Here is a 25,715-nt window from a genome sequence, read left to right on the forward strand (position 1 = left end):
AGAGCCACATTCAATGTGTGGCATGTCTAAAACGATAAAACTGAACTGCCAACAGTATGTAGGATCTATATTTCTAAACCTAAAGCATCTAAGCTTGTGTTTAATATCAAGCAACATATTTTTCTGTCATCCTAAATACATACATTCCAAATTCACAGTTTGTTAAATATAAAGAGAAGCTTAGTCCAAATACCTATGATTCCTTCTGATTGATATCAGCCAATGCTAATTCAATTCCTTGGACGAGGCAATTTGTGTTTGGAAGAATTGTATTTAGTAGCACGTCTCATCACTGAACATAATGGTCTGTAAAGCAATTAGTACTAATATGGACGAAATTTCGATTTCAGAAGTGGGAGAAGTATACAACTATATACTAACATATAACTATATACTAAGTTATATAAATAACTTCAACGTTTTGATCTCACAATCACGGACCCCATTCAGTGGAACATTAGATGTTTGCAAAATGAGCATGTCAGGAGTGACAGCGATGACAACCAATCACACAAGAAAAAAACTGTGGCCAATCAGGAGCTTCTGGGCAATCTAAACTCAGGGAAGTGGGCTTCAGCTGGAGCTGCAGTTTTCTGCTTGGTGCTAGTCCTCCATGAATGTCTGTGTACTGTAGCTCATACTAGTAACTGTAAAATTGTTTTTATACAATAAACATGCAGGGGACCGAAACAGACATTTGAAAAAGTGAAGGGGATATGCCCCCCCAAAATTACTTCCAAGAGTACAAACCATCTAACACCATCACTAAGACATACACAGCAATTAATATTCTATAGCTGCATTTTAATGTCATTTCACTGATACAGAGCACAAATACAGAGCAAAGACATTCACTCTCTGCATTTAACCCATCCCCTTGGGGAGCAGTGGGCTGCCTTTGCGTGGCCTCATTGCCTCATTTACCCAGATTGCATTTTATAAATCATTTTCTCTTCAATTGAAGGCCAATAGAAAAGCTTTTTTTTAAGAGAACATGTTCTGTCAAATGCAGTTTTAAGAAAACGTAATTCCGAAAATTCAATCTGAAAAACGGACATTTGATGAAGTACAATTAGAAAAAAAGAAATATGACAAAAAGAAAAAAAAATAACAAAATGAAAAGGATTTGAATAGATAAAATCTGAAAAAGGCAAAGCTAATCTTAAAATATTTTTTGATTAAGGGTTTTTTCAAAGTTTCTTTTCTGTATTGCATTTTTATTTTAAACTTCAATTTACAAAAGGTGATCTTTGCTTGCAACAATAAAGGAACAAAATTCCCTCCATAATTTTCCACATGAAAGAGCTATAAATGAATGCTGATATAATATTTTTAAAGAATTTTCGAGAATTCAATGGCATGGGTTTAAATTCAGAAGAAGATATTTTGTGACCATATGTGGATTGTGATAAAAGTGCATTCATACTTAGAAGTTTTTAATATATTAGTGTTAACCCCTAGAACCCTACGGACCCACCGGTGAATCCAGCTGCTACGTGACCTCGTAATTTTAACAAACCCCCAGTATTGATGTAAAAAACACATTTGGCACAGTCTGGTGACATTTTTGGATAAATGTGCCAAAATGGCCTCTCCGCCTAAGAAATTTCTCACTAATACCATTCTAAAATAAATATGATTCATCTGATTGAGTCAAAATTTGGTATATTTTTCCACAACATTTAGATTTAAAAGTCTGCACTACTTTTTTGTGCTATAAATAATATTTTGGTAGTGTTTTGCAATGTTAATTTCAAAGAAAATTTTGGCGAGGTTAAAAAAATGCAAAATATTTTGTATTTTGTCCCTAATATTTCAGGCAGGGTCAAAGCTACAATGGTGCTGACACCAGAAAACCGTTCTATGACATCTTACCTTTACAGAGGTACCAAAAGTTTCTTCTTAAATCTAATAGCTGTGAGGCTATAAGTGATTTACTTTTGTGTGTCTTTGTCAGGCAGAAATTTATTTATACCCCCTGAGGGTGTAAGAGGTTAAAAAACTAGACCTGACATCAAAGAAGAAGAAGTGGAGGTGGTTGAGGAGGATAAATACAAATAAATACAAAATGGTGTTCACCTGGACAAGAAACTAGACTGGAGACACAACTGTGAAGCCTTCTACCAGAAGGAACAGAGCAGATCGTACTTCCTAAGGAAGCTTAGGTCCTTCAGTGTTTGCAGTAAGATGCTACATATCTTCTCTACGTCTGTTCTCTTATTCCACCGTCTTCTGGGGTAACAAAGCTGGGTAAAAAAGCTCAACAAGTTAATAAATAACGCAAGCTCTGTTCTAAGAACTTCTCTAGAACCTTTGGAGATCATTTCACAAAGAAGAATTCTTTATAAAGTGAAGAACATTATGAACAACAGTGAGCATCCGCTTCAGCATCCTGAGTTTTTAAACAACAAGACAGTGTCTTCAGTAAGAGGCTTCTCCAGATTTGGTGCAAGACAGACCTCTACAGAAGATCCTTCCTGCTTACAGGTATCAACACCTACAGCACCTGTTTAAAAATAACTTATGAGCCACTGCAACATTTAATTTCCCTTTGGGATTAATGAAGTATTTTTGAATTTTATTAAATTTTGTATCTTAAATTCAAATACACAAAGGCATCTCTTCAATTTGTGGACCAAAGGGGGATAAAAGAGATTAAACACCCCTGATGTAAATCAGTGTTGTTCAGATGTTTTAACAAGCTATTCTGGCTTTAATTGGACCAACAGCTACTTTCTGAACAAGCTGGTCACAGGATTTGGTTCCACAAAGTTTGGCCGTGTTGCTGTTTCGACTTGGGGCTCACGAGACAATCTCCACATTATGATGGGGACATAAAAGCATTTATGGTGATAGAATGTGTTGGGGATATTAAATATGCATCTGCTTCAGGCTCATTAATGCTCTGCAGCACGTACACACACCCTCACAAAGCTCTGTGATCAACTGCCATTTGCTAATATGGAGAGAATCAGAGTATCAATATTTAAAGAGGTGTGCAGGCAAGGTAGAGGCAGATTTAACCCCCTGGGGATGAATGAAAGATTATTTATGACAAGAGAATAGATCAGTGCAAGTACAAGAATGTGTGTCACCACGAATCACTTAAAAGCTAAATTGATAAAGAAGGGGGAAAATTATGGAGGGGAGAAAATAATGGAGGTGGACGTAACAGGATAGACAGTGATGAAGGACATCCAGCTGATTGGATGGTTTTTCTTCATGCTGTCTGCAGCTGAGTGCTCAGTCAGAACAACGAGAACAAATATCCACGCTCTCAGCTGGATCCCATACAAGTGTGTGGATTGTATTTAAGTGATTTCTGGATGAAGGTGGTTGTTTACTAGCCTGACTTATGTCTCATTGGGTTTAACTTGACAAAAAAAATCAGTAGCTGATTTATTTGCAAAATAAATCAGCTAAATTTGGTTATTAGTGGAAGAGAGTAACTGTTACCAAAGCCACTGTAGCTTCCTGTTCCTTACTGCAGGACTTTTTCTCTTTTCTCAAACCTCCACAACTATGAGAAAAAAAAAAAAAGATACTTATTATTGTCTTTCAGGTGCTTTGCACAGTGTGAAACCAACTTTAAAAGCATTAAAGCTGTTCCAACAAGTCCAATGGAACCACAGAAGAGGAAGCAAAGGATAGCAGGGATTGGCATTTGAACGCATAGAGACAGCAGCTTTATTTAGGATGAAAACCATCAAATATTTAGCAAAATGTTGCAGATTTCCAAAGCCTCTTTATACCCTAGAAAGATAAGGCATGTAAACAAAATGAAACTGAAACATCGTAGCTACATAAAAAAAAAAAAAAAAAAAACATTTTTTAAAACTAATACATCCAAAGAAGGATTATGCTGGTGAGAAATAAAAATATAATTGTATTAGGAGCTATAAAGTGTATTAATAATTGTTTTATATATTTTGACAGATTTAAAATATACAAGTATTTACTTCTTGTTATTGTGCCAACATCAGTACTAAAGGATTCTACACCAATAGGAATAGTAGGTTAAAGTAAAGTGAAATTGAGCTCAGGGGTTGTCAGACCCTCATATCTCTCTCTGGTTTTATTCAGTTCTAGGATCAGATGATTGTTTCCATGCATCACACCCCATGACAACAGAGTCTTCCACTTGTTTCTACAGAGGTGTACGGAGTTAAAAAAAAATGGTACCGTTTCCTGTGCTGCTCCTGAGCTGCTAACCAACTGGTTAAACGCTTAACCCAGAGACAACATAAGTGGTAACAAACGAGTATGTTTGTTGATAGTCGTTGATCTAAATGATGGCTGATGCCTCCATCTAAATTTTCTGGAGTTTCTGACGAAGCAAATCAAGCGAAACTGTGTTAAATAGACTGGAGAAATTAGAGTCTGCCTCGTCTTAATGATGGCAGGTTTGTTAAAGCAGACATCTTTAACACTAACTATAGGGGGTCCTGATACAGGTAGTTAAATGTTTGCTAACTAAATTGGATCAACAGGAATCTCTCTAGGAAATTCATAATTTGAGATGCCAGGAAACATTGGAAGCCTTGGTTGCTTTACTAGCAGCCTTCTCTTCGTCTGTATTATTCGTTCTGTGTTGCTCATGTTCTCTTGATAATAATTCTCTCTGGGGTTTAGATTATGCCAGTTTGCCAACAAATGAAGCCAAATAACCAGCTATTGACTATTTGGCAGCTTGGATGGGTACCAAGTTCTCCTAAAAGATTAAATCAGTATCCTTAAAAAAACTTTACTGCTGAGGGAAGCCAGTGTCCAGATGATTACTTGTCAGGAGCCACTGACTTTAGATTTAATAACAGTGGACATGACATGAGTCCCAAACCCATCACTGAATATTGAAACATTATATTGGACCCAGAGCAACATGATTTCTATGCCTTTCACTCTTCTTGCACACTTTGTTGCTCCCATTCTCAAACACAATGCAAAGCTGACTTTCTCACTGAGCAGCAGCCCAGTCTTTTTTCTTATTTGAACAGTTAGGACAGCACTGTATGTTGTCTGTGGTGTAGGACTGGCTGAACATTACCGATGCTGCAGGTTTAGCCCATCTCAAACTCTAAAATTCAGCAGCAGTCATAACACAAAAATTCTGTTTGAACATTTTTTTATTAGAGTTGGGCAGTTATCAGCGTTAATGCCAGGCTCTTATTGGGCGATAAAAAGAAATATCACTGTTAATCCTTTCTCACAGTTGGGTCGGGAGCTGGTTCTATACTAATCGTGACTTTCACCTTGATATTTTAGCACGTATGTATATCTGGGGGTGAGAACAAATTAGTCCTCCAACCTGTGTTGGCGTACTGTGAAAGTAACACATCAAACATGATGTGCCGACATGGATGCAGCCATAAGCAGGGCTCTATCAGCCAGGCTAACCAATCTCTTCGCCTAGTTTATAGCCACAAGCTGCCAGACCATTAAGATGGTTGATGGGCTGGAGCTCGTTCTCCAGGTCGCCACATGAGACCCATCTTACAAACTACCTGCGAGGCCAACTATCATGGGGAGAATACATGATCAGCACGCCATGGAGTAAGCCTTGAAAGATGACAAGTTGATGGAGGCAACATGTGTGTCTGATTTTTGGAGACACTATATTGTTTAAGTGGGACATCTATAATTGGAAGTTGGGCATTATTTTTTGCAACATAAACAAAGTAAAAAAATTAGCAAAAAAAAATAAGAAGAGGAAAATAAATGTGATTTTACAAACATAAAAAAAAATTGTAAACCTTTTCTTTTAAGTTCTGGAGGTAGCACACACACATATCATGAATGCATTTGGCATAATTAGAATGAGCTAGATTAATTCCAAGATTACAGTGAGAGTATTAGATTTAACAAATTAATCTATGCCCACCACTAATTTTTATTGATTTGATTTAATAACAGTGCAGTTTGAGTCTTTATTGAGCTTACTGTTGCAAGCAATAAGTTTTACTTTTTGTATTCAATTACTGTGATTAAACTTTTTGGTGATATTCTAATTCATTTTCACTATGTGTGCCTACATAATGGAATCTTAAATTAATGTCATCAAGAAGGAAGAATGATTATCCAAACAAAACAGTGTTATGAGCATTTCAGAGTTTAAGCACCAACCTCCTTTAAATTGCAGTGCTGTGAATTGGTTATGAGGCTTTTTTTTGGCTTGTTTATTAAACTTTTAATGACAACTCTACCGGAAATCCAAATGAATTCATTAAAAACAAGTGTTCAGGTGAGGTTTTTATTTATATATTATAAAATCTCACTCTGCACATAATTATAACTGCCCATACCGATTATTTCTTCCGAGTTTACTTTCATTAGCTTAAAAAGTATAATTTGATTGCATAGATAATTATGTTTTTACACCATCGAAAAGTTTTAGTGGCATTCTAGTATAAAATCATTTTTCTGAAACCTTTAAATCTTTTACTGTTTAGTTCATCAAACCTGATTAAAAGGGACAACCATCTTCCTCTTTCTAGCACCTATGTTACATTTTAACTGCATTAAAGCCATATGGTGGACATTCATCATTACCTGTCCACTTTGGAAATATTGTGATATATATCTATGATTTAAATCAAAACTAAAATCAAGATTATCCCCCAAAAAGTGATATTATTGAAACTACAAATACAAAGATTATAGAATGGGGAAAGTAACCATCTAATATTACTTATTCTGCATTTGTCCTATCATTCCTTTTAGATTGGTGATCTTTTTTCTTTAGTTTTGTTGGTTTTTTTTTTTTTATTGAAACAACTGTTCTCAACATAAAGGGGCTAAATTTATGGAGGTTTGTAGATATTTTTTTTCCTGCACAATTCTTCTGAGGTCCTGCTACGGCACATTTAATCAGGTTAATGTTGAACCTTTGCAACACATTAGGTGTTTTATTTTTCACCTATCCTGTTATGATCTGGCCTTAGCCATGCCATTAAATCAGATGTAAGCTCAGGTACACTTGCTTGGGGCTTCTGACATAAGAGAAGCATGCAAAGTTCAAAAGAGTGCACAGTCTGCTTTGCTTGGAGGAAGGAAGACTAGTCATTTTCAAATAGAGTAAGGAAGGGAGTGAGAATTTGCTCTTGGGATTAATAGAATAATATAATTATGTATGATGAACAAGGACACAAATACACTGGCTCATCACAGCTAAAGCCTTTTATTCCACCTGCACATTTATCCTAACAAGGTTTTTGCAGCAGGATATTTCTTGTGCTCACCCTAAGCAGATAGTGGACTGGTCTTTGAAGGAAGCTAGTTTATTTAAGTTATTTTAAGTTTGTTATTTTCACAAGCCAAAGCTGCATCCTTGTGCCATCTTATATGTCTTTTTCAATACAGATGCTTCTCTCTCTGATTTTTTTCTGACTTTTTCAGTAAGATTGTAGTGCATAGAGATAAGAGGTGGTGGTTCATAGAAGCTCTGAAATGATGTGCTTTGAGAACATCCCCATTATTACAGTCATTCAAAGTGGCCACCAGTTTCTTTTTGTTAATATCCTTTGTCCACCTATGATCTCCTAAATTAAATTGCATCCATCCTGTGATTTATCATGTGATATAGGACCTACTTTCTTGCATATACTTTAAGTCTGACCTGTCAGCTGTGATGCAGATTCTGATGTTCCTACAATACTAAAAATACTATAGTACACCAGAGCTTAAGAATTGTGTCAAAAATTAAAATTGCGATTATTTTCTAACAATATTGCAATTTTATTACCATTTTTCTTTGTGCAAACCAGATGCATGTAGATGTTTTACTCCAGGGTTTCAGTTATTTTATGGTTTTGAAAGCTAGCTTATCCAGGGGTCCACTCTTGCAGGACTTTACTTCTAATAGCGTGTATACATTTATGCAGTAACTGCAACTTTCTCTTTGCAAATATCTGTGTGGTGGCTCTCTGCAAGCATATTACTGCCACCTAAAGTGCTGGAGTAAAAAATTTTGAGACTTAGTTCTTGTGGAATTTAATGTAATGAAAGTACAGTATCGTCTGCGATTTGAAAATTGTTTGTTTTTTTAAACTGTGATTTCTTTTTATTGCAAATCCAATTAATTGTCAGCTCCAGAGTTAACAAGATTTATGGAGTAGTTGTGTACTTAGCTCAAATTAAAGTTTAGGAGAATTTTACAAAAACAGTGTCATAACATTTTGATCAGTTTCAACTTAAGCAGCTAAGCAGGGTTGAAACTAATAGTTTAGGCACAGAAACCATATGTACTTTAGCATCACAATAAATAACATTTAGGATAAGTGCTCATGTCATATATATATTTTTAAATGAAATCAAAGCTTTAAATATTAGCTAGTTACATATTTATAACAGAATACCACATGTGACAGCCATCTGTTTCTGGAATATGTGCACAATTTTTAGTTAACTTATGAATACACCTTCCATACATTGTTGTGTCTTGTTATTGTAATATTTTATTAATAAAAAAAAAAAAACTCTATATCTGTATCAAATTTGTGCATGAGAACCATCTCACCTGGATATCTGAACCACATCCCTTTGTCATTAATCACCATTTTCAAATGACAGGAACAGAGGAAAATGTTGGTGTTAAATGGATTTTTAACTGCCAAATGTACAGAAAGACAGAAAAAACAAACCAAACAGCAACAGCTGGGTTTTTTTTAAATGATCATAACCGGATCTTCTGATAAAAATGATCTTGTTCTAAACATTAAAAACACCAACATATTCAGGGCATAATTTCTTTAGCACAAGAAAATAATGCCTGCGCTTTTTAAGATGGTTATGGAGATTTTACGAAATTCACTTTTTATTTTTTTCACCTTACAGTTAAAATGGTGAAAAAGTAAAACCAAGTGACCCAAATCTTCCTCTTACTCCTGACAGTCTATATATATAAAAAGGAAAAACTAGAGTATAATATTATAAATGGTCACCAGACCTGCAGGCAGTACAGAAAACCAAAATGAAATTCTGTTTATATTCCAGCGAGGATTTAAGCAGCATAATGAGGAAAATATTAAAGAATCTTTTATCACCAAATCAGCAGGAGATCATTTTCTAGAAGAATGTGCCTTTAGCTAAAAATGCTTAGTATCACTTGAACATTATGCATATGTATAAAGTCCTCTTTTGCATTACTGTGACTAAAAAAAAAACTCCAGGTTTGCTGATGCATCTCTTTTTAAAACAACAAATTTTGAATAACAGGTAATAAAAATATCAGCCAGGGGAAAAATAGAGAATTTAGTAAATTGAATAATCTGCTGAAGGAATGTTTGCAAGCAGAAATCTTGACAGGATAAAATGCTTACCGATACACTATTTTTGATGTATTTCTTTCAAAATAAATATCTTAACAGTGAATTTAGTTCAGAATATTTAGGAGGAACCATCCATCCATTATATGACACGCTTGTCCCAAGTGGGGTCGCAGAAAGACCCCGGGCCGGGAATCGAACCCTTCTTGCTGCAAGGCAGCAGTGCTACCCACTGCGCCACTGAGCAGCCCTTTAGGAGGACCCACTAAAGTCTAATTCCATTTTATTATGTGTTGATGGAACAGCGAAGTAGTCATTAGACTTGAACTTGTAAAACGCTCCCATCGACCTCAGTATGAAATATAAGAAAGCTTTTTATTCCGAGCCAAACATAGTTCTGCTTGTATGTTCCAAACAGAGCGGCAGGAAGTTGTGGAAAGAAAGTTGCACATCAGCAGCGTGTATTGGCCACAGTCGCATATATTCATCCAGTCGGCCATACTGTAACCACAGAGACAAATTAACACCAGCAGCCAGCAGGAGACCAGAGCCACACAGTTTGTCCTGGTAATTAACCTTTGTTCTGCCTCCTTCTAAAAGCAGCCGAGCATTTTCTTTTCTTTTTTTTTTTTTTGTTGCTAAGACATGGTTTACACGGGCATGAAACCGATTCATTTTCATGCTACTTGTTCGATCTTCCACCTTTCTATTCCATAAACTCTGGTGCCCATTTCTTTCCAGCTCTCTATTTCTAATGCGCTCATTTGCTTCCTCAACTCTCTCCACTTTTAATTTTTCTTTGTTACCGTTGATGATCATGAATTTGCTCGCTATCTTACATTTATTTTGTACTAGAATTGTGGTATTCAGGATACACAGCGGAGGAAACTAAACAACTGCTGAGGGGGATAGAGGGCACCCAGCACTGAACCTCATCATGTTTCTTCATCATTTTATTACACACCCAGTCAGTTCATGAAGTGAGGAAGAGTTGCTGTACCTCTTTTAAAGGAATAAGCTTGTGTTCCTGTTTGAGTCTTGACTTTAGGAAATGTAGTTTCATATTTCATAATGTACAAAAATATTGATCTCTTTATTTACAGATTTATTAAAAGGAAGAGGAGCAACATTGGTATTTTGATTTTGCTTGTTTTTTCTTTGCTTCGTTTAATCCTGGGAAAATATCTTCTGAAATGTAAACGCATGCCTACATATCGCACGTGTAAGTCCCTTATAATTTGACATTAGGTTGAACTAATAAACCTTTTATGGATAGTATGTAGTCTAAATAGGAACAGTCAAATGTACTCATCAGCAGAAAATGTCCGTCCTTTTTCTCCATTGTTACTGTGTTTAGTGATTTACTTCTGATTAATGGTTGGTCATATTCTTTTTTATTTTTTATTTTTTTATTTTACGACAGTAGTGGCTCATTTTTATGGATAGTAGGCAGACAGGGAAGGGGATATGAGAGAGGGGGGAGAGCTATGCAGCAAAAGACCACAGGTCGGATTAGAACCCGGGTCGGCCTCGTCCAGGAGTTCTTTTGATTTATTTATTTTATACAGTAGTTGATGGTCGACCCGCCTCAGTGATATGGAGTATTTTGATTATGCTGAGCCAAAGTTCAGATTTTCTAATATGTTTCACTTCTTCATATCTGTTGTCAGACCTAATCTGAAACTAAATCATACATATGTTATTATATACAATACATATATTCATTATAAATAATGTTATAAATTAAGTCATTAATTCCTTTAGTTATTCTTAACTTGCAGTTCTTTTTAATAATTGCAACTTTTCTCCTTTGCATAATTTATGTTATTGCAGCACACTTTGTGTTTGCAGTGTGTTTATTTATCTACAGCCCATTTCCTCTTTACTTCTCTCTATTTTCTGTGATCTCATTGGTTTTACTTTTGCATGTGTATGTGTGTTTGTTCAATGTTTGTGTTTGCTTGACTCTTTTCTCGGATTGTAGTATTTGCTTTATTTATAGCATGTTTTATTCCTTTTACAATTTTTGGCAAATCTCCCCACTCTAATCCAGGGTTAGTTTTGTGTTAAGTTGAATTCAACTGAAGTACCTGACATTATAGTTTTTGCATATCAACCATATTCTACCAGTGCATTTAAATTAGAGTCTAAAACTACCAAAAAAAAAAAAATGTCCTTTTTAAAGTAAATGTATTTTAAAGGCAATAATTTGGTGTTTCCCTTCACACAAAAAATTCTATTGCCTTAAATTTAATTAAGGGGAACTATCTGTATGGTTTGATTTTCAGTTAATGATGTTTGGTGTTTAATTCATCATGTTAAGCTGAAGACTCTTAAACTAGGCTTTGCAAACCAATATTTTCTTGCCCACATATATTTAGGAGATTATCACAATTGACTCACTCGACAGTTGCTGAGCTCTTCTGCTGTCAGGATGATTGTGCCGCATTTCTTCCCAGTGATCCCCCTGGGGAGAGAAGATGGGAAATCTTAATGCAAAGACACAAACAGCTGTCTGTAAACCGAGGCTGACAAGAGAAAGAGGGAGTAAAAAAATAACCTGGAGCATTAACTCAAGTCGTTTATAAAAAAAAAAAAAAAAATAACTGCATCTGACTGTACTTCTTGTGATTACAAAGCTTTAAAACACCGGAGAGTGCAACATCTCAAAGCACTTCCTTTGTCTTCTCCTTTATTCTTTCAGAAACTTTTTCTAAAAGTCAGATGGGTATTTAGAATCCATATTTAGGAGGACATTTCAATTATCCTTTTTAGAAAGGTAGAAAACAACCATCTTTTAAAATTGCAATACTAATTTGGCTTAACATAATCTGATTGTTCATTCACAAATCTCACTCTAGATGTTAAACAGGCATTACAGAGTTTTCTTATGACACTGCCACCTGTGGACAAAACACCGAACTGCAGCCCTCTTATATTAAATCTCGTAGCTCGCGCTCCTACTTGCCAAGCTTTTTTTTTTTATTATCTTTTTTTCACCCTGTATGAAGTTGCCTTTGGTCACTTCTGAGTTTCCACAAAATCCATCTTGAATATAACGCTTTGATTGTTTGCTAGGTCAGAACCATCTAAATTGCACACGTTTGATGTGGCATTCGCAGAACAGCGCGGGAACTTCTGACCGAGGGTAAATTCAGGAAAATAAGCTCCAAGGTTATTCATGATCAGCCCTGGACTACTGAGGTGTCAGTGTGATCATCAAACTATGTCATAAATAGTCAAATAAAAAGGCTATTTTAAACATGTTTTCCAGTAAAATATTACATAAAGTCTCGTTAATCTCTGGTTAATTGATTAATCCATAAACTAAACCAGAGTGCTAGTAATATGGTGTTTCTTAAACATTTGAATGGAGTGATCCATACATTTCTTTAAGTGTAATTTAAATTGTAAAAATGTAATTTATTGTTTATTGCCCACATTCCTTTAACAAAGGCTTTAAAGTCTGTGACGGAGAGATAGATTTTTCTAAGATCTAATTGATTGTTTTTGTAAATACTTTTAATATGTGTCATCCAATGTAACAAATAACAAACGTTCATTAAAGGATGCACCTTCCTCTAGGCATCATTCTGCTTTCCCACTGCAAACATTAATATGATGGTTTTCTTGTTTGTTCGTTTCTTTTTTCTTTGGTTAATATTAATTTTTATCCTATATGTCTGAAACTAACATATTATTCAGTTATTAAATTAATCTATATAATAGAAACTAGGTTTTTGGCAAATGAATCATGTGGTGATATAACAAGTCATCATTGGTTAAAGGTTCAAAATAAACTCACTTTTAAAGAAAAACAATAAAACAAAGAAAGCCACACATGCAGTGTAAAACAAAATAGGCAGCATCAGAGCCTCTTAAGTCACGCTTATGTTTACCCCACAGTTTGCCTTAGGAACAAGTCATAGTAAGGACTAATATGTTAAAGTAAATTATAAACATTTTATATTCATTTTCAAAATCACAAATAAAAAGGTACACAAGGTTAATTAAAGCAAATAATTTTATTTAAAAAAATATAAACACCCTACTAAAACTAACATTTGAGGAATGAAATATTGACTAAATTAAACTAAACAAATGTTCATTAATCAATTATAGTCTATTGACAAAACAGCATGTGAAGAAATGCAGACGCCAGTGTATTATATTATATATAAAGCGCCTTAAGACAATTATGACTGCAACAAAGTGCTGCTTAACTACTGTACACTGAGAAAAATGTAAAATACAAATAACAAAAGAAAAAAGTCAGAATAGACAGCTAAGAATACAATAAAATGTAAAATAAGTAAACACAAAAATCTCAGGTGGGACCAAAATAGCCTGGCCACCCAAACTGATCAACATGTCTTGCAAGGCTCAATACTCTGAAAACAGACCAGACCAATCACAGTGCTGAAGGTGGGCCCATAATGCAACAGGGTGGTTCTGTAACACAGCTAAAACAGCTGCTTATATTGTTAAAATGTCAAGAACTGGCTGTTGAAAAAGCTTTTCTTCTTTTAAATTATGTTTTTGCCCTCAAAGTCAAAGTTATTTCCGCTCCTGTACAGACTATTTTGTTTTGTACGCAACATACAGTAAATTAGTCTGGACGGCCGGGCTATTACCAAAAGTCGGGAATAAAGATGCTTCTATAAAAGAGTGCAAATGTGGACAGTAAAGGGGCACATTTCAAACTTACAGGGAGAATGTTTTATAAAATGGCTGCAGCAACACTAAACATCTGTCCCCCCCCTAAGCTATAAAATAGAGCAAGACTATGCAAACTTAAAAAAAGATTAAAAAAAAAGAAGAATCTTGAATGTCTTGAATATGTATTTTATCTTTGTTCTGTTGTTTATTTTGCTGCCTTTCAACAAACACTTAAATTTAACAGTTTAATTGAGCAGAATCATAGTTATTAGTAAAGGATACATATTCATCCATTAATTATGAAGATGTGAGGTGTATTGCCTTCTCAGCAACCAAAGCAAGATCAATTTTTTTATTTTACATTTATATTTTCTTTAACAAAACTTGCAGGAATCATATTCCAACTCTGTTTTGCACTAAATGTTTTCATTCTAACTGTATTTGTTTGAAAAATAGTGGCTCAACAATATAGCATTGAAGCCTAAAGTAAAAGTAAAAAACTATTTTGTTTGCTAAGCCGGAAACCGCAGAGAATCTGAACATTTCCAAATATTAGATCTCGGTGACAGCTGTTTAGAGTTTTGACTCCTTGGGTTTTACCACAACATGCTAAGGTTAGAGGCCCAAACAGTGTTTTCCAGCTGTGTAAGAAATTGTTTTTTGCTCCTCCACCCCATTCGAGTGTTTTTCAACAGAGGATGGAGACTTTTGATTCACACAGAAAGACTCCAATCAATCCTCAGGTGGGAGAAACTAACCTGCTCACACAACTGACGGATGCATGAAACTGTGAATGTTTGTTTTTTCACCGTCCCGGTCTCTTGGCACCCTCTCAGCCACAGATTGAAACACTCCACATTCTTCCCCACAAATGTATTTCTTCACCCTGTAAACCTTTCCATTCTTTTTTTTTTAAAGACTTTATTTAATACCTTGTCTCAACACAACCCTGACTTTAATGTGCACCAGTTCTGGTGTGCCGTGAGTACACCATCAGTTATACACTGCCTATTAAAGCTTCAATGAGAAGTGAGTTTTAGGAGAAATTAATATCAGAATAATACTTCCAGAAACTTTACAAGGATTTGTGAGGAAAGGTGTTGAACTCTATTTGAGATTGGAAAAAGCTACAAAGGATTTGTTAGGATTAAAGATCTCATTTCCTACAGATATCTTTGAAATCACTTCATATAATTATCTTCTAAAGTCTTCTGTAACTCTGTGCCATATGATTAAAGTTACTTTCATGAGGGGCCCCAAAATGCTTTATTGTGAAGTGTTTATTTTGTTTTTTTGGGCTGGCTGGTTGTTTGCATCTCCCTGCTCTGCTAATTAGAGTAAGAAGTTCATACATCAAGGCGGCGCCTGCAGGCAGCGGCCTGATACAGCTCTCGACAGCTCCACAATATATGCCGCTTAGAGCGCTACAAACCAGGCATCGATCCCACATCTATGACCGCCAGCGCCTGCCGGAGCTATGGTCACAAAATGTTTTTTTCTGGACACTTAAATACAGCCACTCTTGGCCATTTAAAAAGCTACGGAGTGCTTTGGATAAAAGAAAACAGAGCAGTGGGATTATAGAGCAGGACACACCGAAGAGAAGGCAGGGGGAGGCGGTGTGCTAGGCTACGAAAGAGGGGCTGCAGAGGCGGGCTAATGGCGAAGCTGAGAAGGAATTCTCACAGAACAACTATCACAACGATTCTGCAATTCAATGTCTGCTCGATGGATAACAGAATGGATCATCTCTGACTAGAACTCTCTTAAAAAAAAAGAGATTAGCATTCTCACGAACTTCTAAGCATTCTAAGCGACATTCACAGCAGTCGATGCAGGTCCAGTAGATTCTGCAACAGCTTCTTCCCCACTGTAATCAGACAGCTGAGTTTTGAAAAAACTCCAAATGATGTCACAGCCTCTGCATCACACTAATAACACCAAACTAAAAGTACTCCATATTTGCACCATATACTGTATATTAATGCTCAAATTTTCCATATCAATGAGTGTTTTTACAATTTTTTTTCTCCCACACTGTTTAAATTTAATCACTGCTGCACTTTATGGAATATAAATATTCATTTACTCTCTGAAAAGCTTTATGAAACGAAATTTCGGTTTGTCTACACCATGTGTATACAAAATGACAAAAGTTGTCTAATAAAAGTTATGTAAGTCTAATATTTTAAGATCAACTATGAAAAGATATCAGTAAGTAAAAACAAATAATGGGTCACAGTTGTGGGCTGTGTGTACAAAGTTTTTGATTTGTTGTTTTAATAGAAGCTGACAGGAGTTTCAGTGCAGCACTGTAACTCCTTTGGAACATAACAGCTTGTGTGTAAGGTCAAACATCGCTGTAGATGTTCAGACCTCCAGAGAGGGAAACTGAGCTGTAAGCATTCCAGAGCAGCACTCTGCCAAACAATAGCTCCTCATTGATTCAGCTGGCAGAGAGCTTGGAAAATATTCAATAGATCGGGACAGAAAAATGAGAGCTTTGACCTAAAGGTGAAGGGACTGAGGTTAAAGAAATTATATAGACTTTGCTGTTAGGTGTTTTAGTCTTCCAATGGCTCAAAAGCAATAAGCCTGAGATCTTTTTTTTTTTAAAGAAATTCACAAAGATTATTTTTCTCATCAACTGACCAAAGTCAAAGGAGAAAAATATCACTTTTCCTGTCTGACCTACCCCACCCTTTTCCATTACCTCTCAAATGTCTGGGGCATTTGAGAAAGCCTGGGCTTTACAAAGCCTGAGTAGCACTTCAATACACATTAAACCCAGGTAATTTCCCATGGGGTTGATCCCTCTGGCTCATGGGAGGGCAAACTAAGCTTTTTAAGCCATCCTCCAAATTAGAATAAATTATAATGGTAAACCTTGTTAATGTTTTTTGTTGTTGTTTTCCCTCAAATTCTGGAATTTCTCAATAGACGTCAGAGCCTGATACACATAGTTCTGTTGAGGCGTGCTATCTTATGCTGCATTCAAGGGATGTCGGAAGATCTGTTTTGCCAACTTGTTTTACCTAGTGGGAAAGTGATTTTTTTTCTTACACACTATGAACGCATTATAAACTTACTTAGTGATTGCCTGTGGAAGCCCGTGTGGCTGGAATGAACTGGAAAGAGCACCACCAGTGTCCAGACCACGGGGGAAGACTACAGGTCGTTCCAAAAATACAATATGTTGTATTTTTTGGGCCGCAGAGCTGAGCACACAACTTTCCAGTCTGAGCGCAGACTGAGACTGGCGTTCAGCGTTTAAACCCCTCACAAGGACTACTGCTTTGGAACTGGTCATGCAGGCAAGGGGTACCCAATACCTGTTTCTAGAAGTTGTAATTGTTTATTAGCTATCGGGTAAAATTCAGAATCAAATCTTTTGCCAGAAAGTTTTGACATTTTAAGTTAATGTAGCTACTAATTAAAATGTTTTCCCCAGAGTTCAATTTAGCTTTTTACATCAATAATAGTTTGTTAAAAAAGTTAGATCATTAAAGTATTTTTTAATTGAATTGAAAATACTCTGCTTGTCTAGCCTAGTAAACTAGCCCCCCCCCGCCAGCGGCCAAAATCATTTTTGCCTGCGAGTGGTGTAGCCTCGATCAATGCCCCAGGCACTAGAACTGGCAGGCCAATCACAATGCAGAGGTGTGTTTTGAATTTCTGGATGCAAAGCGATTTTTAGGACATAGCTGCATGACGCTGGAGAAAGCACAACAAGGAAGATGGCAATAACTGTTGAACAGTAGCCTAGCACTGCGGCAGCAGCAGCTTTCAATGCAGCGCTCCATTGAAAGCAATAAAATTACATTTTAAGATCATTTGAGGCGAGAATATTATACTTTAAAGCGTCCCTATTAGGTCCATTTACAGATTTAATGCATAATTTAAAAAATATATTTATGAAGCTGAGGGAACCACGGCAACCAATGGAGCTCCGAGACTAACGTCAGCCAGGGCTAACCGCAGCCCATCTGCAGCAGCCCTCTCTCGGCATAGTCGTGTGTGAAGGACCACTGGCTCAGCTTTGGAATCAGTTTTGGAAGGATTAGACTTGGGGTTTACTTTGAAACATGAGCAGGTAGAGGCTCTACGCTCATTCATTTTTAAGAAGGACGTTTTTGCCATTTTACCGACAGGCTGTTTGTTTAAACTCTCCAACTAGCTTTGTGTCATGCTTAATACGTCACAGTCCGTTGCGCTTATTGGTCAGAGCGTTGGCCAATAGGCAGAGAGAAACAATGGGTTGTTCTCATCAACAGTCTCATTCATCGGGGCCAGACTAAATTACACATTTAATCTCACATTTAGTCTAGTTTATCAGGCTAGTGTTTGTCAGAAGATAAATGTTATTTACAATTTAAATGGAAAAAAGCTGTTTCAGATCTTTCCAGAATTGAATTGGGCACCATAAAACTTGGTCATGGCTAAAAAAGGATTTTATTCTTTTGCATCTTTCAGATCTTAATCTCCAGATATTCCAAATGTTTCCATATTCATATTTGAGCTAGTGAAATTTCACATCCTACCAGCTCTTGATAGTAGGACATGTGAGGATCACATCAACAACATTACACAACCCACTGACAGAAAACTCAATCTTTTTTCACCCGAACAGTGGACTATGATCAGTCCTTCTAGCTGAACTTCTGGATTTCAGCCACAAATAAGCTTCCAGTAGACGTCTTTAAACTCATTTGCAACCCAAGAACAATGGTCATTCTAAAGGAGATAGATGATTAATCTAATTTCAATGAGGGGCCATCATTGACTGCATTCAGCAGAGTGGAAACATTATCTTTCTCATAAGAATAACAGAAATTTATTTTGTCACAATGCTATTTGAGATACGATCAGTAATAAATGTTCAAATTAAAATGAGGTGAAAGCTGTTTACACTCCTGCGTTTTGTTGTTGTGTTACAGTGGCTGCTCACCAATAAAGACCTAAGTGAGAAGAGCATAGAAAGTGATGAAACAGAATAGCTTGACGGCAACCTTATAGACAAACATCTGTTGCTCCTTCCCTCCAGAGAGGAGGATATGGATGGAAAAGGATGCCTCATAACTAAAGACAGCTTCATTGCAGGGGCTGACATCCTTTTCACTCCCTAAAGGCTTCAGATTTTTCCACGCATCAAGAGACAGATGCTATAGCTGACTTATTTATGCATCGTACTGCCCCTCAATGCTGTATAATAGATTTAACCTGCATAAGTAAGTCCATTTTGAATTAAAATTGAATTATTCGAAAAAACTCACAGGAATTCAGCACAGATGTGGGGAAGAGCAACTATGAATCACGTTGAAAAAGTGAGTGCAACTCAAAATATAAAAGAATAAAATAACGTTTTTTGAAAATTTTAAAAAATAGAAAAAGAAACACAAAATTTTAGTAAACATCTAAAAAAGGATGTGTATGGGAGAATACATTATTAAAAGTTAGCAGAACTCAGACAGAATGCAGTTAGTTTTATTGATTTTTCCTTCTTGTATCTTGTATCTCTAGGCCTCAAACAGCCAATTGTTACTAAGCAAGATGGGTTTGAAGTGAAAGTACAGTGAATGTGCCCTGAGGAGTCCTGCTGAAGATGTTGGTCATTGGCCATCATTAAAACAGATCAAATGTTAATGACTGAAGTATCCTGCACCATAGCAGCATTTCTACAATGTGTCACTGTTTTGGTTCAGTTTTTTTCTTGAGTTTTCATTAGTTTTATTTCCATTTTGTGTTATTCTAGTTATTGTTGGTTGTATTTGAGCTCATATGTATTTGTTGTTTACCCTCTTTTGCCCTCTTGTGTCATTCTCCCTCTCCTAGCTCCCTACTTGATTCTTTTGTCCACACCTGCTCCTAGTGATGGTGAGATGAAGCCTCTTGAGGCATTGAACTGTTTGGGAAAACTGCTTCACAGATCCCCACAGTTCACGAAGCTTCATATGAACATGTCACTAGTGCATAACTACAGTTAGTCATATAATCTGTGATTTTTTTTTGTAAATGTTTTTCTTGTTTCTTTGTTGTGGTTTTTTTAATGATTTGTGTTTAAAATAAATTCTTTAGTAAGATTCTTGTGTCTAAAATGTCTTAGAAGAGAACAATCATTTAAAGTACATTGTTTTTCTGCCATTTTAGTGAAATAAGCTCCAGTAGAGAGTAAAAGTGCAAAAATAATACTTTTTCCACAGTTTTGGGTTTTAATCGGGTTGGAAGTAATGTGTTCAAGCAATTTTTGGGCTAAATCAACCAATTTAATTTGGCAGTCTTTTTACCCAACCTATATTTGTACAAGGGCAAAGTAATAAAAATTAGTCTAAAACTTTCCAAAGTCCAAGGTGGGTCCTGAACCAACAACCTCAGGATTGGATATCAATGTCTTACAGCTGACGCCACTAGAGAAGTTAACAATTCACCAGAAAATAATTCTACTTAACACTAATGTTACAACTGTGACCAGTGAATTGCTCAAATTTTGATCATTACATTGTGTAATCTAACCTAAATAGTTTTAAGTAACTAGATTGGTTGTTTTTCCAATTAATCTATTTTTAAAATATACGCAAACTCTCTCAAACTGACCGCAACTCTCCTACAAACTGCCACATCTTGACTGAATACTGAGGCTGTTTAAATGCCTTTCGAAGTTCCGGGTGAGTTGAACCACTACCTGAAGCTGTCACTTGGTATGTCATATGGGTAGCTAGGCTTCAGACAGTAAAGACATTTTCTATCTTGGCTCCTCCCCCAAATGAAGCAAGCCTTGATACATGCTTTGCGTAAATGCCCCCACCACTACCAGACACACGCCTTGAAGCCTCGGGTCATCTCATAACATCACTACCTGCTTGTTATGTGCATCGGGCACATTAATTATTTTTGTTTCTTTTTTTCCTTTTAAGTGTTGTATAGACCTTAGTTGAGTCACTTAAACTTTAGAGATGATAACTATTTCTTTTTTCTTTTGAAAATCGATGATGTTAATTTGCGTGATATTGGTCCGCCTAGAAGTAGGCTGGGTTTCCACCTGTTAGTCCCCGTCTCTCTCTCTCTCTCTCTCTCTCTCTCTCTCTCTCTCCCTCTCTCTCCGTCACAGAGAGCGCGTCCAGACGCGATGCGCACGTCTCCCATCTTTCTAGGCCGCCGCTGACCTCTCCAGCCTGCCATGTGGTATTTTTTTCCGTTAGCCTTTTTTTTTTGCAGATTTTCTTGTAACTTCGACCTGGTGGGACCGGTTGTCCTGTTTTCGTTTTTTTTAATATATTTTTATTAGAGTTTTCCCGTTAGTTAGGTACTAGCAGAGGCTTCGACGGCCCTGTATAGGGTTGGCCCTCTGCTGTACCGTTTTGTAGCTTTGGATCGGCTCACCAGGTCAAACTTTCTGTTCATACTTTGGGTTGTTTTTGTTTTTTTTCTTAGAGTTTTTTTTGGACACGGGGAACTGGGGGAAAATCTGACTCTGTTTTTTTTTTGTCTCTTTGCAGAAAAACAAAACAACTGATCTAAAAAGAAGTTCCAGAGATTAAGAATAAAATAATTATTTTGAACCTCATATTTGTCTTGTGTCCTCAAATATGTTGTGGCCTGGGTGGTCGTAACACTGCTCCAAATCTGCTGATTAGCCGGGTCTTTGTTCATTCTCCCATTTGTACACCTCCTCTTCAGTTACTGCTTGCTGGTTCTTGTCATGTTTTGTATTCTCAGGTGAGTTTTCACTGATGTGTCATGGATTTTAGTTTTTCTGTATTTTGTTTGTTGATTTTTGCTTTAGTGGCCACCTTTTGTCATTAAACTTGCAAGAAATCATCTCAGCTTCCATCCCTGCATTTGGGTCCTCTTCAAACCTGTTAAACCTGTTACCTCTTCAAATGCTGTTAAAATCTGCTTTCTAACTAAGCTAAGTAGAAACAAATGAAACAACATATTTTTTTCAGATTTTCCTTTGATAAGTTAAAAAAAAAATTTTTTTTTATCTTATTAAAGCAAAATAATATGCAAAAATCCTGAACAGTCACAGAAAGGAAGGAAATTAATGTTTCTAGCTGTATTAAAAAATAAAGCTTAAGAATAAATTTAATCTGGAAAATTCTTGTCAGTTTCATCTGAACCACCTGCGATCTCCCTCGTTCAGCTCCAGCTAATTAACTTTGGGTGGCCGCACCTGCTCAGAAGCTAATCATTTTGCAAGATCCCCTTCATTTAGCTACTGGCCTAACTTCTCTTTCCTCCAAAAAAGTGAACTTTCAGCCCCCTCTACCCAATCTTCTCAGTCCCACTCTCCCTCTGGCTTATTCAAACACCAGTATTCGAATCTCAAGGGAAGACTACTCTAATTCTTTTCTAGGTTACTCTTTCAAGCATACGTCGAATTACATCATCAAAGTCTTCTGCCGGGGCCTAAGCTCCAAAGAAAATATTTAATTTATGTCTTTCTCTGCTTCTGTCTCCTTGAACCCCAGTCAGCCTCGGCAGATGGCCGCTCACACTGAGCCTGGTGCTACTGGAGGTTTCTTCCTGATAAAAGGGAGTTCTTTCTTTCCACTGTCACTACAAGCATGCTCATTGTGAGGGATTGCATAGAGTCAACGAGTCCTCACAATCAGCTGGTTTTTCCTATAGAGAAATATTTTAAAGAATATGTTTGTGTTACAGGTACCTGTATAAATGAATTTAATATTTACATATTTAATATTATAATTATTTAAGTGCAGCTTTTCTCTGTGTGAGTCTTCCAAGGTTCAAATATACTTAAAACCATAATAAAGCCTTTAACAAAAAAAATAATGTAAATCTTTTTTAAGGCAAAAGCACTTTTTTTTTCAATGAACAACTCAGTAGCTATAACAAAGAGACTTTTTCAAAGTTAGATCAAGTCTTGACAAGGTTAAAAGAGTTTAAAAGTTACTAGTCAGATTTTTTTCAGGATCACAGGCAGGTAATTGTTAAGATTTTTCTCTTCTTCCTGCTTTTATTATGATTTTATTTTTGCTTTTTTTATTTACCTTTATTTTTACTTCTGTTTTACTGTTTAATTCTTTTAAAGCACTTTGAGTACACTTTCGCTTCACTCTGTGTACTCCGACGTCGAGAATCAAGAATCAAGACTACAACTGTGTAAACAGGCCCCATTTCCGTTTCCGGTGGCAGGGGAATATTGACTATTCCAACAGAACTCAATGGGATTTACAAAATGCTAAATAAAACACTACAGGAACGTTTTTTCTTTACGAAACTTTTTTTGGAACGTCATTGAACAGCGCTGACGACCCGGTGAGTAGCATATTTTAAAAAAAGAACGTTTAAGGTTGTTTTAAGGACATTATCGGACATGCTCTATGGAAGCCATTCTAAAGCAGCCAGGGGTGGATTCTAAATGAGCCAAAAAGCAGAGACAGGAGCAATTGTCAAAATATTGGTGTCGATCATTCGATTTCATCCTGGACACTACAGAAAATGGGCTAAAAGTGTTAAAAACCGAACTTCTCCTTTAAGCTAGGCTAAATTATAAGACTCTGTAATTGTAAAATCTTAGGGCCCATTTCTAAATGGTCAGACGACTGTTTTGTTAAACTGAGCTAAAATGCTCTTCATTCATTGCTGAGCGAGTTAAAAAAAAACAAAAAAAAAAACAATAAGAATTTTTTTTCTATTAAAAAGTAAAAAGTGAAATGTATTGGCTCATGAGTGGTTTCTATTTGAATTAAACTAATATGAATGTAATAGCCTTTATCTAACACACAACAAAAAAGGTCTCACTGCGAAAACATAGGAACAAGTGTTTGGTGTTAGACTAATCTCCCTGTGAATAGACTCTTTTTTTCCACATTTTCTTTCATTTTACTTTTCTTTTTTTTCTAGCTTGTGTTAGATATAGTCAGAGTGATGAATTTAAAATAAGGAAATATGCAAATGAAAAAACTGAGAGGAGTCCAGTCTCCACCAAACTTCTCTAATTAAAGTAAAGATGGTTAACATCTGGTGACTGGAGAAGCAGCTGTTGGACCTGGACACATCATTACTGAAGGAGTAAACCTTTAACTCCTGTTACAGCAAACTTCTTAACTATTAGTGGAAGCCTTTACTCCACCATATTGCTTTTATCATTCTCTCAATTCTCTAAAAAACTTTACCTAAAAATGTATTTACTTGTTCACTTTATGGAGAAATAAAAATAGTATTATAGTATATTCCTAAAAGAAACCCTTCAATTATGTATTTACTGATTTAAATGATTATTGTAGGATTAAGTAATAATAATTGGCTTACATTTCTCTTTTTGCTTGAGCACTTCTTTCTCCATGGCAACAACAAATTATAACATAAACATTTAATAAACATTTTAATACTTTGAGACAGCAAGTATATTTAGTTTGTTTTGAAAACACTGCACAGACCAGGAATGGATTTTTAAGATATGCATAACTTAATTCTTGTTACTACGCCATCACAGTACAATACACAGTACACAGCTTTTGGAGATTGGTCTGCTTTGCATTAACATCTCGGATCATACCGCATCAGAGTTTACTTCAAACGAGTCGAAACCAAAATTTTGGGGTAACAGAGTTTGATTTTTTTGGTCCACATCAGAGTACGATTGCGGATTTATACCTCCCTAAACGTACCAAAGTTTCTGCCAAAATAAACTATGGTTCGATTAAAGCAGTCTAAACAGGGCAGGTGTGAATACAGCTTTAAATCCTTGAATTGGATTGAATTGTATAAGAGATAGGAATTGAGTATTGTTTCGTTTTTAATCTCCTCAGAGTTTTGTATGTCTTGATTAACACAATGAATCTTTAACACAACCTGCCTAATAATCATGCACACAATGTAGGAAGGCCACTTTATTAAGTGCTAGAAAATAATAAAGTCAAGCTATTGCCATAAAATGTAAACATGTTTTGTGCACTGCTGAATAAAAGCAAGAAAAAAAAACATAAAAGTTTAAAAGTAGCTAAAAAACTAAAACGGTTTTAAATTCTGCATGTTGTTAAAACGAACACTAAATCCGAAAAGTAAATGCATTAACACTTCACCACCTGAGAGAACTGGTGCAACAGTTAACAAAGGCAGGCGGCTGCAGTGGTCCTGCATTCACATCAACCGATAATAAAGTCTGAGTTCGTCATGTCAGAAATGACAAATTCATGAGTCACTTCATTCATTCTGGCTTGGCTTGTGTTTCTGAGCCTGGGCTGAATTTGAATCAGAGCTATTTTCCCAGAGGAGGAGGAGTGCTCTGCAACATCCATTGCCCATTAGCTTTCCAAATAGACAATCTAAAATCACAGACAATCCAATACTATCCGGTGAGGAGAGGGATTACAAGTATTAAGTGGATTTTTTCTGGAAATTCCTCTGACAAAACATACGGCGGGGAAAAGGACGTTTCTCTCCTACTAAAGAGACATGGCAGCTGTGATCTACACTGTTTCAGAGATCACATCTGTGTTTGTTGCATTATTGAGGAAACAGTCTGAGCACTCTTTCATGTGTCCAGGAACCAGGGAAGCTTCTTCCGCATGGTCGACTCTGTAACCTTTAAAACAAGCATTCAAAGAAACAGCAATGAGCAATGAAGCGCAAACTCTCTAACACAATTACCATCTTGCACCAACTCTGCCAAAGGGGGGGAAAGAGAAGTGCTGCTTTATTGCTATAAGGACACAAAAGCCACCTGAGACAACCACCTCCTCAATTACCCACTGCTGATTCCACAAAGCCTCAGCCATTCGGGACCTCATTTGACTTTATTACAACAGCCACCGGAGGGGTGGTGTCATT

The 25,715-nt window shown here is 36.2% G+C and overlaps 1 protein-coding gene across 3 annotated transcripts in view; it reads right to left on the bottom strand.

Moving 5' to 3' along the window:
- Positions 1-25,715, bottom strand: part of cpne5b (copine Vb) — a 210,091-nt gene that overhangs the window by 65,161 nt on the left and 119,215 nt on the right. For all 3 annotated transcript variants that reach the window (XM_038298082.1, XM_038298080.1, XM_038298081.1), the window contains one exon: positions 11,664-11,727. In XM_038298082.1, coding sequence (XP_038154010.1) covers positions 11,664-11,727 — 64 coding nt within the window. The remainder of the gene's footprint in view (positions 1-11,663; positions 11,728-25,715) is intronic.

Source organism: Cyprinodon tularosa, unplaced genomic scaffold, assembly GCF_016077235.1.
Source record: "Cyprinodon tularosa strain WSP-4 unplaced genomic scaffold, ASM1607723v1 ctg40, whole genome shotgun sequence".
Classification (NCBI taxonomy): Eukaryota; Metazoa; Chordata; class Actinopteri; order Cyprinodontiformes; family Cyprinodontidae; genus Cyprinodon; species Cyprinodon tularosa.